This window comes from Lodderomyces beijingensis (assembly GCF_963989305.1).
Source record: "Lodderomyces beijingensis strain CBS 14171 genome assembly, chromosome: 5".
In the NCBI taxonomy this organism is placed as follows: Eukaryota; Fungi; Ascomycota; class Pichiomycetes; order Serinales; family Debaryomycetaceae; genus Lodderomyces; species Lodderomyces beijingensis.
The window spans coordinates 978491-994632 of record NC_089974.1 but is presented as its reverse complement, the minus strand read 5'-3'; the positions used below and the strand labels follow the sequence as shown (position 1 = coordinate 994632).

Below are 16142 nucleotides of genomic sequence, written 5' to 3'. Positions count from 1 at the left end.
TTTTTTTTTGTTTGCCATGTACAAGGCTCTACTAGCTTTGCTAATACTAAGTCTTATATGCTGGATAATCCAGCTCCTACCGGTTATCTCAGTCCCCGTCACGCCGCTTTCGAGCAAGATCTACTTGTCACACTACGCAAACTACACTTTTGGAGTGTTTGGGATCTGCGATGAACGCAGCAACGGCTGCAGCGAGCCAAAAATAGGGTACCCCTCAATCAATAGCAGCTCGTTCAACTTTGCCGATGACTACGGCTATGGCGGGGTTCTACTACCTTCGGATGTCAAGTACACCATTTCAAAACTACTAGTGGTGCACGTTGTTGCCTTTTGCTTTTCAAGCTTATTCATGGTTGTCATAATATGGCTATTTGGACTAGAATCAATCGACCGCTGGAACCGTCGACTGGCAGAGGACAATCAGGCACGCGGAGCAAAAGACACAGCGGAAACTGGCGATGCCGAGCCCAATAACGATGATGAATTTTCGTCAAATGGCGTGAGTGAGAGCAGCAACGACAGCTTAAAGATGGACCAACGAGACCTAACGTCGTACATGAACATGATGTTGATCTTGACCATCTTTTCCGTGTTGACCACTCTCTTGGCGTTTCTCGCCGATATGCTCCTATTCATCCCCAACTTGAGCTATCTCGGCTGGATCCAGCTCATACCGATAGTTTCGATGGCGTTGATCACGTCGATGCTATGCTTTATCAAGAGATCGATTTCAAGCAGGAAATTCTTTGAAAACTACGATACCCAGTACGATAACGAAGATATGAAACTACTCCGCAAGCGAGCGATGAACCAGACTTGGGATGACAACTCGAGTGACGATGGTTTCTTTGTTTACACGGATGGGTTTTACACGAGAAACGAGGGCAATGTCGGCCACGAGAGAAACTTGTCCACAACGTCCTCGAGCATGGACATGCGACGAGTCGTGCAAAGAGACGTTGACGACTACAACGACGAGGAAAATTCTGCAATTTCGGTGAATTCGAGTAGATCTTCAATTGAATTGGAGGAGCTTCGGCAGAGGTAGCGGATCTCTGTCAATGAAGCTTAGTTTTCCTTTTTCTTTTCTTTTTGGTTCTTTTTTTGTTTTGTTTGTTTTATATGTTTAGTTTCTAATGTGTATTTTTATGCGCTCATATTGTTATCGGTAAGATTAATTTTCAATTTTCTTTCTTTTCACATTAATGTTTTCAACGCTTCTTTTGCGTTTAAATCAACGTTAGCGCTTGAAAGAATCGTCTCTGCAAGTGGCTTGCTCAATTTGACGTTGCTTTGTTTTAGCACCTTTAAGAACTGGGCTTGCCACAAGTTTCTCTCGCTCAGAAGCTCCATCATTTTCTGAAACAAATCGAGCTGGTAAAGAGCCAAAGTGTCTGGGTATCGTTTGCTCAAGAGCGTGATGTACTTGTTGAGTTCGTTGATGTTTCCTATGGATGACAAAAGAAGTTGGAACAACTTGAAGGTGGGCTCTCGATGGAAAATGACCGATTTCAAGAAATACAAATCCTTCTTTGTCTGCACGGGGCTCGATTGTCGATAATTGGCCGCGACCTTATCTAGCGTTCTATCCTCTGGACAATAACCCTTTGTCACCATCTTTTTGAGCAAGGACACACTTAAATCGTTATCGGCGTCTGCGGCGCAAAAGGAAATGCTGTCTAGAGTCCGCGGAGACATGTTGGAAACAAGTCTAGGGTTGGCCCTCTCGATGGCCCTCACCAAGTCGGCAATTGCAAAACTTCCACTGCCGAGCTTTTCACACGAGTCACAAGCTTGTACAAGCATTCTTTCCAAACCTCGCGGGAAGAAAAGCCCGATGGTTGGTGTAATGAACTGCAAAAATTCCACTAGATCCGATGCATTCTTGGCATTTCTGAGAACAATAGCTGACGCTTGTTCGACTGTGAATACCAGCTCAGTAGAAGAGAGCCTGGTCCCCTTGTTGAGCAAGTTTTGGGAATTGTTAATTGCCCTTGTCTGTTTAAAGAATTGGTCGAGTGTCAAATCGCCTTTTTCAAAAAGTGCTTCCTGCCTCGATTTTGCTGGTGGTGGGTTTGGAGATTGCGTTGCAGGTTCCAAATCCGTTAGCGTTTTAACTTGTTTGTTGTAAATGGCTTGCCAAGGACGCAAGATACTAGCGTAGGGGAAAACAGGCGGTTCGACGCTCTCTCGCAATTTGCTTGCGATGGGAAAAGTGCGGTCTCCATATAGCTGCTGGCAATTAGACAAGGATGTAACCAAGACGTCGTTTGCATTCAAGGTGGTGAACAAGTCGGCCACTTCCTCGGGGTTAATGATGTCTTTATGGATTCTCTGCACCGATGAAAAGTCTGGCCTATCGGGCACTGCTGCATACTGCTCCTCTGGTGTCAACATCTCCTCCTCAAAAACATGGCCTCCTTGATTAGGAGTAAACGTCAGCATCGTAGACGTAGACCTAGAATGCCTGCGCAAAGCACGGCGCCACCCATGTCCTCGTAGTAACATGACAAGTGTGTGAAGTTGTGGATCAATTACATTCACGTACCCAGGATCAGATTTTCATTTTTGGTTCTATTTTTTTTTCTCTATTTTTCACAACCATAAATTGGGAGAGTTGGCAGCCGATAAGGCTCGAATTGTGGGAATATAAAACAAGAACTCGAGGAATGCTATTGCAGGAACTATGAAGTGAGAGATAGAGAGGCTAGAGCAATGCTGCTATTATGATGCTCAGAGGGGGGGAAGTAATTCTGGGAGAAATTGACTCGTTGCTGCTTTACGGAAATGTTGTTTCAGAAATGTTTCAAGACGCTAAGGAGAGATTATTTCAAACGGCAATCAAGAATCGAAAAAGATCAAGTTGTAGTTGTTGTTGTTGATGGCAGCGAAAAACCCTCAAGAGCTTGCTGTGCGCACGAGCAAAAGCATGTACCTTGTCGTCTTGGTGCCCCTATGGACAGTTTTATCGAGAATGACAATTGCCACTGAGTTGAGCCCGTTTGGCGCTGAAGTTTTCCCCAATTTGGCCAACTGGATTGGGGACTGCAACCAAAGGGCGTTAGAGCCAATGGCGACCATATGCGCCCAGGGGTTGGAAAACTTGTCTCTTAGTGACCAGAAGCGGGTTGCATTAGAGCTTTCCATTTGCGAGTTTGAAAACAACGGCATCGAATATCCGCTTGAGTGCCACGTAGATATCAGACAGGCGAATATTGGTGGGTGCATTCAATCGTTGGAGAAAAGTCCTCAGTTCTGGACCAGTTTTAGTGGCAACTACCGAAACGTCAAGGATATATGCCATCAGATTAGTCTACCGAATGAAAAATCGCAAATTCTTGAAGTGTATGGGAATGTGACCAATTTGTACAAGGCCATGATGCGCGATCTAACAGCATCTCACAGATATAGTGCTAGTGTGCAAGATGAATTGCAGGAAAAGTTTGAAAAGATTTTCAAAGTCATGGAATCGTTATTGGAACGCAAGGTTGAAGAAGAGGCAAAATTGAACAATTCCTTTGCCAAGTTTTTCCAAAATTTTGAATCTTCCATGAGCAATGCCCTTGTCGTCATTGGCGACTCGTACAAAGGGATCGATACTGATATCAAGATTGTCGAGCGACATCTACACTACTTTACTGCGGAAATGGAAGGCATTAGCTTTCGACTCCAGCAGCACGCGAGCGAGGTGAGCATGCAACAGCTGGAAATGTTGAACAAAAATGCGCATCTCTTGGATTTGCAAGATCAGGTGCTTGAAAAGGTGGAAGATACTACCAAGGAATTGGTCGATTTACAAGATTTGGCCAAAACCCATGCCTTGGTCTTCCATCGCCAACTGCAGTTTATGGAATTTACCTTGGAAATGATAAGCAAGATGCTACGAGCAAACGTCGATGACTTGTATTTGCAAAAGACGCTCATCTACCAGCAGTCGCTGTCAATATTGGAGCAGATAACCAATTCATTAGTAGAACATGTGAACAAGACTTCATCCAAATTGACCGAGAACTTGGAAGACGCGTTGCAAGGATCCCTCGCTAGACTAGAATCAAGACTCGAGCAGACTAGCACTGACGTGTTGAGTAAATTTGATGCTGCAAGCATGTGGGGTGTGCTTCTGTCGTTTTCATTCTCCCTGTTTTTGTCCAAAATGATGATGGTGCTTGTCGTCTTGAGCATGGTGTTTGCTAATTTGGGGTCAATTTGCCGCAGCTGTCTAGTTTTATTGAGATGGGGTCCCATTCTATTCGTGTCAGTCTTGCTTGGAATCTATGCGGCGATGGTCGCCATCCAGTTGCTAGCTTGGCTTGACCATTATACTGCTCCCATGGGGGAGTAACACTCGATTCACACACACACACACACAAGAGCAGCTACCTGCTGGATGACCTGACTTGAACCCATTGGCCGCCTTGTGTGAAATTTACCAAACAAGACAAAAACGGTTGGAGGGCGATAAGGGGCGACTGATAATGCCAACTTGGTTCCTCTTTGTGGCGATGATGATCTAAGGCATTGTTTTTGCCGTGCGACGTTGCATCGGAAGAGGGGAAGAAGAAGAGGATGGGGGTCCTGGGTCTTCCGTTGATCCATGGCAGACCACTGAAGCGCCGGATCCGGCGCATAATCGCTTCTGGCCGCCGCACCGGCCACCGGTCCAACCCTCATCTCGCTACCAAGTGATTTTCATGATGAATCATCGTGGGAGTATTGATAAATTTTTCACTCCCCTTTTCCACGAGACTCTCCCTATACGTGAAACAGTGGTAGTGGTGGTGGAGGTATGCACACGCGGTAGATGTTCATTGGTGAAAAATTCCTGTAAAAAATTTTCAACTTATATAAAAGAACCCCCTCCTTCGTTACTTTCTTTCTTCTTTTTCCCTCCTTTCTTCCCTTTTCTCAGCATTATCAATTCGTGTTAATTGTAAGACTGTAAGCTACAACAGATAGTTCAACTTTGACACATATATATATTCATCTGCCATGTCATTCAGAGCCACTTCCCTTCGTATGGCTAGATTAGCCGCTCCAAGAGCCACCTTGTCCAAGAGAACTTTCTCGCTTTTGGCCAAGGCCACCGTTGCTGCCCCAAAATCACAGGCTCCATTGATGGCTATCCGTGGTGTCAAGACCATCAACTTTGGCGGCACCGAGGAAATTGTCCACGAAAGAGCTGACTGGCCAAAGGAAAAATTGTTGGACTACTTCAAGAACGACACCATGGCCTTGATTGGCTACGGTTCTCAGGGTTACGGTCAAGGTTTGAACTTGAGAGACAATGGTTTGAACGTTATCATTGGTGTGCGTAAGAACGGTGCTTCTTGGAAGGCAGCCATTGAAGACGGCTGGGTGCCTGGTGAAAACTTGTTTGACGTTCACGAGGCTATACAAAGAGGTACCATTGTTATGGACTTGTTGTCCGATGCCGCTCAGTCGGAAACTTGGGAGTCCATCAAGCCTTTGTTGACCGAGGGCAAGACCTTGTACTTTGCCCACGGTTTCTCTCCTGTTTTCAAGGAGTTGACCAAGGTTGAGCCACCATCCAACATTGACGTTATTTTGGTTGCTCCAAAAGGTTCCGGTAGAACCGTGAGATCCTTGTTCAAAGAAGGCAGAGGTATCAACTCCTCCTACGCGGTTTGGAACGATGTCACTGGTAAAGCCGAGGAAAAGGCCATTGCCATGGCCATTGCTGTTGGATCAGGTTACGTTTACCAAACCACTTTTGAAAGAGAAGTCAACTCTGACTTGTACGGTGAGAGAGGATGTCTCATGGGAGGTATCCACGGTATGTTTTTGGCCCAATACGAGGTCTTGAGAGAAAACGGCCACACCCCAAGTGAAGCCTTCAATGAAACCGTTGAAGAAGCCACCCAATCCTTGTACCCATTGATTGGTAAATACGGTATGGACTACATGTACGACGCATGCTCGACAACTGCCAGAAGAGGTGCTTTGGACTGGTACCCAAGATTCAAGGACGCTTTGAAGCCTGTTTTCGAGGACTTGTACGAAAGCGTCAGAAACGGTTCCGAGACTCAAAGATCTCTCGACTTCAACTCGCAAGCTGACTACAGAGACAGATTAGAAGAAGAATTGAAAACTATCAGAGATATGGAAATCTGGAGAGTCGGCAAAGAAGTTAGAAAATTGCGTCCAGAAAACCAGTAAGTTTTCTTAAACACACCAAAAACATAACCAATCAACATCTTTTAATGGTCAAATGAATGGCTTTCAATGTTTCAGTTCCCAGTGCTCCTTTTTCCTTTTTTTTTTTTTTATTTTGTTCTTTCAAAAATCCCCACAACGTTATGACTTGTTCTTTGGCCGGGAGACTTCTATCATTTCCAATGTAAATACAAAAAAACAAAACAAAATTGCATATAGGCGAAGACAAGCAATGTTTGTTGAATAAACAATTGTCTTCCTTCTTCATGAGTGGCAACGGTGGTAACATACTCTTGTTCGTTCTTCTTTACCCCAGATCCATGATCCGGCGGAGTCACGTGACATTTTGGAGATCATGCAAGATCGGAATTTGCGCCTTCTCTTGCGGGTGGGGCGCTACCAAGTGCTTCCCTCGTATAGAGCATCTATGTATGTAGTATATACTACCAGTGATCCCAGCGCCAAAGCAAAGGATACAAATTAGCAACCAACCTTCTTGTTAGCAACAGCAACATTAACAGCAAGATTAACAAGAACGGCAACTGCTATTAGCTTCTGTTTGGAAAGTGATGGCGCAGACTGCTTCAATTGAAGAAGACGACCCTTGGTCGTACAATTTCCCGTCCTCAAATGAAAGTTTGCCCTTGGAGACGGACAGGCCGCAGCCGCTGCAAAAGATCAACCCACAGTTGGCCCTGTTGAGGCGCGGCAGGATGCTGGATCAAAGCGAAATTCACCTGAGGTTGGCGAGCAGTTTTGTCTCGAACGGTCTACAGCCGCTGGAAGTGGTTGATCTGAACGCCAACGTGAGATCATCCATATCATTTTCCAGCACATTGCAGAAATCGCCGTTGCACCCGTTGACCACAAAGGAAGACGCCAGCTCGGTGATCTCGAGGGACTCGAACGGGGCGTCCATCAACAACGAAAACACGCCGCGCGAGAATGAAAACCCGCGCCTTTTGAAAAACTTGAAGGAGTACGAATCCTCCATCAAGTTGCAACCGGCGCCGCTGTCTGAAAAGGAGGAGGTGCCCAAAGTCGTCTCGCCCAAGATTATAGCTTATCGAAAGTCCAAGCGAACCTCCAGTGATGGCGCCGTTGAGCTGATGGCGATTGAACCCACAGCGTTGCCCACGACACCGCCGCCAACAAGAAAATACGATAGCAAGTTGTACACCGACGAATTCTACAAGGATTCTCAATATCGGTACGCCATCATGAAACGAAACATTGACTTTCACCAGCTTTTTAGGTCGCTAGATCTTACAGATAGACTCCTCGATGATTTTTCGTGTGCTCTTAGCCGGGAAATCTTGTTGCAAGGTCGATGTTATATTAGCGAAAGTTATCTATGTTTCAACTCGAGCTTGCTTGGGTGGGTGACCAACTTGGTGGTGAAGTTTGAAAATATCGTCAAGATTGAAAAAAAATCCACCGCCGGTTTATTTCCAAACGGGATTGGCATTGAAACTGAAGAGGGCCAAACGCATACTTTTGCTACTTTTCTTTCGCGTGATCAGACATACGATTTGATGACCACCGTGTGGAAGGGCAAAACTGGCCGCGTCAATGCCATCTCCCCAAGCGCAAAGGAAGAAGAAGAGGAAACTAAGGAGGTGGCTAGTGGTAGCCCTACACCGGACACGTCGCCAAAGATCCAATCGTACATCATGTCATTGGATGGAGACGACAAAATTGCAGAAAGTGATGATCTCGACGAGAGCGACGATTCAGATGTCCTGGATTTCGATGTTGACTCTGGCTTTGATGGCGTTGATGTCGTTGGCGCTGGAGTTGATGGCGCTGACGGCTTGCCGAACGGCGATATCAATAGAAAACTGTCAACAAAGGGCGGTCAGCGATTAGTCACATTGAAGCTGAGTTCCCCTTATGTCAATCGCGGCCCTGATTCTCACCCTCCAACGATTCCCAAATATGAGAAATTCCCACAGGAAGTGGAATTGGTTGAAGAAACTTTCCAAGCACCGATGGGGGTTGTATTTTCCATCTTGTTTGGATCGTGCACAAAATTCCAAACCAGCTTTTTGGAAAGGCATGATGGCTCTGACATTTCAGACTTGACCGAGTTCCACCCTGCCGCGGACGATCCGGCGATACTACAGAGAGAGTTTACCTACCGGCGAGCCTTGGGCTATTCTATTGGTCCGAAATCCACGAGATGCGAGATTGTGGAAACAATTGAGCACTTGAATTTCGCTGACTATGTGGTTGTCACCACAACCACCCATACTCCCGATGTGCCCCTGGGGGGTGTCTTTGCTGTCAAGACCCGATATGTCTTTTCGTGGGGTGAGAACAACACCACCAAGTTGCTTATAAGCCACTATGTCGAATGGAAGGGCAAATCGTGGATGAAGGCTGTCATCGAAAAGCTGTCGTTGAGCGGGTCCACCACTATCATGAACCAATTGATTCAAGAGCTCAAAGATGAGATTGCAGATAATGTCACCACTGCTGCAGGTGCTCCAACGAGAAAAATCTCCAAAAGGAAAAAGAAGAAGGAAGCAGAGGCCCCGAAAGTGGCTACCAAGGACACGGTGGGGTTGAAGAAGTTTACAATACCCACCGACGTGAGGTCTGTGGTCTATGTCTTTTTCATTCTATTCACGATTATGTTTCTCATGCAGGCGGCTGTAATGTACCAGCTTTCAGCGATGACGAGAGCCCTCAACCGCATTGCGTCGATGCCATCAGAGCAGTATAAAGGGAAATCATAATACAATCAACAAACCATCCCCGTCACCTTCATTCCCGTTTTTCCAGCATCTGTGAACCGAGGCATTAAACGAAAGCATATTCCATAGCATTTTTTACAGCAATTTTTTTTTTTTATATTCCTAAAGAAACCGCACACGTACATTGGTGACCTTCTCTCTATTTACAAGCCCTATTTTGTTTTTACCCCCACGCATATCTGCAATAAAAATACTCCCGAATCAAAATGAGAACCCAAGAAACACGCCCCGTGTTTATATCTCTAGCAGACTCGTAGTCCGTTATCGATCCCTTCAGGTTCGAACCGCTCGATAATATCCATATTCTCCACCGTGTGAACCATGATAGCATCGCACTCCTCATTCAACTCGAAAATGAACAAGCCCAGCAAGACCCGCTCCAACTTCTCCAGCTCCTTGCTCAAGCTCATCACGGAAGAGGTCAATTTTGCCACGATGCCCGCTAAGCTGTTCAACTTGTATGCATTCATCAACTTGATGGTGTCTTCTGGGGACCACTTATGCGAGCCCAAGTTTGCATGCGACGTGCTCTCGATGGCGCCCAAGTGCTCGCAGTTCGGCATGCATGTGTTCCACCGCACGTACACCTTAGTTGAATTGGGGTACATGCACTGTGGATCTGGCGAACTATTGTTATTATTGGTGGTGGTGGTGCGGATGTTGGTGATGTGGAGCTTGACGCGCGGACTCAACATCACAGAGCAGATAAACAATTGGATGGCTTTGCAGGCGCTGTAGTAGGCGAGCGTGCCGTGTAGCTTAGGCAAGACGGATTCGTCGACTTGCGAAGGGCAGATCCGGAGGTAGATGTCGCGGGAGATGATGGCGCGGGATAAGTTTGTCTCGAGGATGTGGGGTATTTGGTGCTTGAGCTCCCTGATGAGGTTCAGGAGGTTGGCTTTGCGTCGGAGGTCGTCTTTGTCTATCTCGGGTGGGCTAATTTGGCGAAGGAGAGAGGATTGGGCGAACTTGGTCATGGAGGGGTGTCGCGGGAGTGTCAATTGAGACGATCGTGGTGGTGGTGGTGGTGGTTTGTGATGTAGGGGTGTCATGACGATCGCTTGATGAGGTGCTCGTGCGGTCATGGGCGCTAAATTGCCCGATTTCACAAGACCTAAGGATCTCCTGCACTGCATCACATACAGAATGGACTCAGTTTGTTCTTTTACAAGTCTGTATGTCTAGTAAGATGGTGGATTTTCTCGTCGATGAGTAAGTGGCCTCTGAAGTCTAGCTACGTCCTAGTACTCTTTTTTTTTTGGTTTTTCAGTCGGCGCGGTGTGCTTCTCTCTTCCTCCGAGCACAACTGGAGAACTGAGATTATCACGATAAAACGGACAGCCAGACTACCACTACGTAAGTCAAACGAAACAACCAAAGAAAGGAACAAGAGATCTAACAGGTTCATCACGTTTACTTTCCAAACTATTCTCAAAATGTTTTACTAATACATAACAAGCTGCTTCTACCCTCATAAATAATAAAAAGAAGAAAAAAAAACGGAGAAAAAGAATTTTGAATCAATCTTGCGGTACGTCTGACACACTTTCTTCAATGTAGGTACATCGCTGTCTCCGGTCCTTTGTCAAGACGTGCTCGCTGAGCCAGTCGCCGGCAACAAACCTTGTCCCACATGCCATGCAAGCTCCCGGTATGGGCAATTTTTCACCCAAAGTGTTTGCATTTTTCCCCTTTGGATCGTCGAATCGGAAATGCAGATGCAACAAGTGCTTCTTGAAATCGTACGGGCGGTTGAAATTTTGGGTCTTGTGGTTGCACGTTTGCTTTGGGTAAACGCATTGGAATCTGCCAATGTCGTTGTGGATACGCATGTGCCGCGTCAAGTCCCTACTGATGAACTTATCGCAAACGGGGCAAATGGCGCCCTTGGAAACTCGTTTTTTGGACCCTGTTCTGGTTAATGAATGCTCGCCTGAGTTTTTGAGAACATCCGATTCTGCAGATGCCGCGCTTCCTGTACTTTGGTTCGACGCCGTTCTGTAAAGTCCGTGTATGGCTAACCTGGCATCTGAATCTGGATCTGGGTTGTTGTTGTTGTTGTTGTTGCTGTTGTTGCTGTTGTTGTTGTTGTTGGCGTGGTTATTGGTATTACCCTGGGTATTTGTATCGAGGTAGCTTGCAAAGTCGAAATCTGTAAACTGTTCAGCATGCTTTTCTTGGTCATCAAATGATCCAAGCTCGTTTCCAGGAGAGGACTCTGTGTTGGGTCCAGGTCCAAAATTATCAAAATTCAACGCCAAGGGCGTAAATGATGATTCATTTATAGTGGTTGTCAGATAGGGCAAATCGTGGGAGTTGGAGTTGGAGTGTCCTGCCGAGGGGAAGCTACCGGGAAGACTCAAATCGCCAAAGTCGGCAATGTCATTGTGGTTTTCGTCTGGCGGTTGAACCATATAGTTGTGGAATGCCAGATTGAAGCTATTGACATTTTCATTTTTGATACCGGGTGAGAAAAAGCCGCCATTGTTTAAACCTTCATTTTTGGGGGTCAAGTCAAACTCGAAATAGCTTTTGGTGCCGCCGGCAGGCGGGTCAATCGATGGAGTCAAGCTAATTGCAGGTGTCATGGTGCCCCCATGGTTGTCATGACTGTCATGGCTGTCATGATGGTCATTCATCTCCAGCGTACCTCGCCGTGCTTCGGTTCCGTCGTACGCGGGAGTGAAGCTTAGTTTCAGGAGGCCATGAGCGCCATTCCTGGGCGTTCTATCCCAGTAGTCTCTTCCCGAGTCCGACTGCGACGAAATCGCCAGTCTATTGGCAAAACCAGGTTTCTTACTTATCCCATCAAGCTTCAAGTGAAAACCTGGTTTCTTTCTAGGACGTCCTCTCCGTGATTTCAACTTTGGGTCGTAGGCAATTTTGGAAGATTCCGACGAGCCGAACATGGTTTGCGGATTCAGAAAGCCTTGCATGTTTGCCATTTCCAGTTCATTAAAAGACTGGGATAGCGGCTGAGAGTGGAACTGTTGTTGCTGTTGTTGCTGCTGTTGATGATGATTAAGATTTTGGGTTTGGCTATTAAACGTCGATTGGTATGATGCGTCGTGCGGAAGATGAGCGTGCTCCTGAGGATATTGAACAGGATGAGGGTGCTGAAACTGCGCCGTGCTCAAATGATCGCCTCCGTAATGATGAGGATGATGATGATGTTGTTGTTGTTGTTGCTGCTGCTGTGAGGACTCATCAGTTTGAGCATTGTACTGGGAAAACGCACTTGCCTCGTGAACAGGTTGATGCTGATAGTTGTGCAGAGGCTGATTCTGGTAGTATGCAAGATTGCCATTACTATTCTGGGTGTGGTCACTCTGGTTTGGTGCCATCAACTGCTGAATCTCCTCCTCAATGGTGTTGTTGCTATAGTAGTTCTCGATCCTAGAAGAAGGCACTGATATTGCTGCGCGATCAGTAAAGTAGCCTGAATTGTCACTGGCAGGGTATTTATCCTCGAAATCCCGTCTTCCCGTCCTCATAGTGTTCTGCGGATGAGGTCCCGGGTTCCCGCCACCGCCAGCAGCTGCATTCTCAGCGTTGGCGGCCCTGTTGTTGTGGAAGATTTGCACCGACTTGTTATAACCTTTGAACAACGACTTGGACACCTGTGCATGGTAGTTGCTTCCCGACTTTTCAAAATAGGAGGAATTGGTTGAATTCGACCGGCCGAGTTCGTTCATAGTCATCTTGACAAGACCTTCATAAATATATATGTATACGTGGATGATGAGGGTGTAATATCAGACTATTGCAGTCGTTTTTAAACCCGTCGTCAATGCAAAGCAATGTCCCTAATACCGACCTTGTTGTCCCGTAGCTTTTGATGAAATAACTGGCTTATCCTGAAATAGGACCAAAAAAAAAAATGGAAATAGATAAATAAATTGAAAAAAAAAAGAAGGGTTGATGCCAAAAAAAAAAAAAAAAAAGATCCTTGTCTGTGGTTTTTAGCTTTGGACGATATGTGAGTGCCTCCAAATAAAGGGGAGGATGATCCGATTTCAAAGAACAGCCCAAGATCTTTCTGGTGACTGATGATGATGATGGAAACTGAAGGAGATTTGTTTCAGTCCCAAAAAATTATTAATCTGGCAGAGTGCTCGTTTATTTTTATATTTTTCGCTGTCTCTCGCTGGATTTATTTCTTTCCGGCGCCCGGCTTGGACGCTTGTCAGTTTTTTCTTTTCAACAGTCCGCTGGGGGCGTTGGCGCCCAGGACGGCCGGTAACTGTAGGTGAATGTACAATCAAGCACCAAGTCAAATCAAGAAGACGGCGGCGTAACACAATATCCCGATTTGTTTTACGTATTTTTGACACAGAGATCTCTACGAACGGATGATGTATTTTAATCCAATTGTTGGAACCTGGAACAGCCAAAAGAGCTTTTTTACATGTCCACTCCCCCCCTCCTCTTCGTCTTATCGTTATCCTCTCGTTTTAAAGGGGAATAAGGAAAATGTTCACTATTTGAAGAGCTGGTCAATTGTGGCTTATGCTGCCGCTGGTTTGTTTTAGCACTAATCGCTCCAATCCCGCCAAATCGAATCCAAACCACGAAGTAGAGAAAGAGAAGACTACCACTTGTATTCTTCTTGGCCAACATCACTTTTTTTTTGCCAAACATTTATCTTTGCTCTTTGCTGTTTGCTTGTTTTCTTAGGAATCTTATGTTTCTTGAGCAACGTGCAAGAGGGAGGGAGAGAAGCACACTGTGCAGGAGACTGCAGTTCTTGACCAGCTCTGTGTGGAAAGTAGCAAGACGAAGTAGATGGTGGTGGTTCTTTCGGATACTGAGGTGGTGACGGATAATTTCCTCAAGCCAGGTCACGTGATATTGCCCTATTTGCCGATAATTCTTGAGGGGAAAAACTTTGCCGCTCATCGCGAGTGACTTGAGCGGCCCACGTAGTGTAGTGACTAGTCTCGCTAATCACCCTCATCTTTTGGAAGAGCTACAGACATTATCTCTCTCCAGCCAGCGCTGCTTGCCCACTCGGTGAGAAGTGTGTAGCGCATATTAGTGCCATCCAAGATGAAGAAACTGTCAAGTTCTGACCTCAGGTGATGAATCCAGTAAATACCTTCTCTTGATTAAAAAAAAAAAAAATAAAAATAAAAAAAAAAACGAAGACAGCGGTCAGGAAGTCCCCGGCGCTTGAGATTCTCATCGAGCAGGGTAGCAATCTTGATCTGTAACGGGTGCGGAGTCGCAAAATAGCGAAATAGAGAGAGCCTCTCCAAAGTTCGACACCAATCTCTGCGCGCATGGATAGCTACGAGACCTCAGGAAAAAGAGGGAAAGAAATGTAGAGATAGTTTCGGACCGCAGCGAGCGGCCTCGAACTGGTCTGTTGACGCGGACCTGCGAAGTTGAAGCCACAACACTAGTGGGAAACCTTCTCCCTTGCCTACCCCCCCCCCCCCCTTCGATCCCTTTAGAATTTGAAAAAAAATAGAACGAAAGCTACTCTGAATTACTACAGCCATGGAAAACATCTTCATGTAACGTGGTAACATCTTCCAGTCGTGCTGTGCCGGGCCAGCTAATGAAATTTCAACAAACATGGTCGAGCTTGACGATTTCATGAATTTTTGCGTTTTGTGTTTGCCAACCCGTGCACGTGCACAAAAGGAAACAAAAGTTATTATCAACGGTTGCTCCGCGGAGCCGCGGAGCCGCGGAAAAGAGACCCCGTTTCGACGTAGTAAGGGGTAACGCCTCGCATTAGACCGACGACTCGAGGGTTAGTGAAAGAAAGAAAAAAAAAAAAAACAAGGGGCACATTCGCTAAATCTTGCCTCTCCTACTTCCGACTTTGCAGCCATTTAAGTGTTTGGATAATTTAAGTTCTGACATCGCTTAAGGATCATAAATTCCACGCCACTAAGACGAACATATGAGTTCAAGAACGGTGTTGTAGGGAAATAAAGACATACGTGCTTCCCACTTTTTGCTCGTGAGTGTTGTACTCGATAGAGCCCAAACATTTGCTTCGTCACCTTCAGCTTCAGCTTCGTATGCTGAACTGACCTCTCGTTTACGAAGGGCTTCTTCCAATTACTATTTTCTGCGGCGTTTGAAAACCGTGAGAGGGGGGATCTTGACTGGTCGGATCCATGTCCTTGTATTGAGATAAAAGGGGTCAGGGTCAAAAGTTTGAACGGAAGTAACAAATTCGAGCAGCTACGTAGGAAACTACTTTGCAGTACCCAGTCTTTAAAAAAAAATATCCTTTGTCTTGAATCTCCATTCTCACGTGAACCTCTTTGGTCGCTGGAACTTCAAGGGAATTGAAGGCAGAGAGCTGTCTGATATAGAAACCAAGGATCTTCGCTGAAGACTGATAAAATGTAACTCCTTTTTACTTCATTATACCTCCCCGTGAAAACTAAAAAAGGAAAAAGATTTAATCGATCCAAGTACCAAAACCACCGTTTCAAACCGTTTCAAAGCTTTCCCATTTAAAGTCAGTGTTGCGCCTAGCTGGGCGTGGCTAGCTCCTGGCAGCTCCTGTCTGGCCAGCAAAGCAAACCCTGCGTTGGAGTGCTTTATGCTGCACTTTTGCTTTGTGGCTTGCGACACCACAAACAACGTCAAGCACCGCCCCAAACAAGGGGAAAAAAAATAAACGGATAAGCTGATTCCCTCTATACTTGAGAACCGCTATCATTGGCAGTGGCTAGTGTTTGTTTTGTTTCTTGTTTCTTGATTTGTTTTTTTAGTCCCATTTTAGTTTGGACAAAGTTTAGATTGATTTTAGACTAGATCAAATTCCAAAAAGAGGGGGTGGCTAAGGAGGGAAGTGACTGGGAAGAAGGGGTTGGTCAAAAACAACCATAACCTAGTTTTTCTATTTTTTTTATTCTTTCACAACTATACGCCATTTCATTCCATCAACGGACACTCTCTAAAGACAATATCAGTCAATATGTGCTCGTCTAGCCAGTTCTTGCCCTTGAATCGAAGCCCACAAGGACAAGTTCCCCAATGGCACAATTTATCGCTCAAATTGTGCAACCGCTTGGTATATTGGCATTATCGGATCGGCAATGGCGATTCAATAAATGCTTCTTGAAATCGTAAGGGCGGTCAAATTTGCCCAGTTTGTGACGACGTTGGTCTCGTGGGAACCGGCACCGGAATCGAGATTCGGCATCGTGGGTTCGTGTATGTCGAAACATATCGCGCGCA

General features: G+C 45.9%; 7 protein-coding genes across 7 annotated transcripts; 4 read left to right on the top strand and 3 right to left on the bottom strand. All coding sequences in view use genetic code 12, as the record gives it.

Moving 5' to 3' along the window:
• Positions 1-16: 16 nt before the first annotated feature.
• LODBEIA_P43080 (uncharacterized protein) lies at positions 17-1048 on the top strand (the record flags this gene model as incomplete). Its single annotated transcript, XM_066974515.1, has 1 exon — positions 17-1048. The coding sequence occupies one exon, from the start codon at positions 17-19 to the stop codon at positions 1046-1048; it is 1032 nt and encodes a 343-aa protein (XP_066831246.1).
• Positions 1049-1197: 149 nt separating this feature from the next.
• Positions 1198-2445, bottom strand: LODBEIA_P43070 (uncharacterized protein; the record flags this gene model as incomplete). Its single annotated transcript, XM_066974514.1, has 1 exon — positions 1198-2445. The coding sequence occupies one exon, from the start codon at positions 2443-2445 to the stop codon at positions 1198-1200; it is 1248 nt and encodes a 415-aa protein (XP_066831245.1).
• A 484-nt stretch (positions 2446-2929) lies between these two features.
• Positions 2930-4342, top strand: LODBEIA_P43060 (uncharacterized protein; the record flags this gene model as incomplete). Its single annotated transcript, XM_066974513.1, has 1 exon — positions 2930-4342. One exon carries the CDS (start codon positions 2930-2932, stop codon positions 4340-4342), a length of 1413 nt encoding a protein of 470 aa, XP_066831244.1.
• Positions 4343-5016: 674 nt separating this feature from the next.
• Positions 5017-6177, top strand: LODBEIA_P43050 (uncharacterized protein; the record flags this gene model as incomplete). Its single annotated transcript, XM_066974512.1, has 1 exon — positions 5017-6177. The coding sequence occupies one exon, from the start codon at positions 5017-5019 to the stop codon at positions 6175-6177; it is 1161 nt and encodes a 386-aa protein (XP_066831243.1).
• A 566-nt stretch (positions 6178-6743) lies between these two features.
• Positions 6744-8915, top strand: LODBEIA_P43040 (uncharacterized protein; the record flags this gene model as incomplete). Its single annotated transcript, XM_066974511.1, has 1 exon — positions 6744-8915. The coding sequence occupies one exon, from the start codon at positions 6744-6746 to the stop codon at positions 8913-8915; it is 2172 nt and encodes a 723-aa protein (XP_066831242.1).
• Positions 8916-9175: 260 nt separating this feature from the next.
• On the bottom strand, positions 9176-9910 carry LODBEIA_P43030 (uncharacterized protein; the record flags this gene model as incomplete). The annotated part of the gene is made up of 1 exon (XM_066974510.1): positions 9176-9910. The coding sequence occupies one exon, from the start codon at positions 9908-9910 to the stop codon at positions 9176-9178; it is 735 nt and encodes a 244-aa protein (XP_066831241.1).
• A 543-nt stretch (positions 9911-10453) lies between these two features.
• Positions 10454-12628, bottom strand: LODBEIA_P43020 (uncharacterized protein; the record flags this gene model as incomplete). The annotated part of the gene is made up of 1 exon (XM_066974509.1): positions 10454-12628. One exon carries the CDS (start codon positions 12626-12628, stop codon positions 10454-10456), a length of 2175 nt encoding a protein of 724 aa, XP_066831240.1.
• Positions 12629-16142: the final 3514 nt, after the last annotated feature.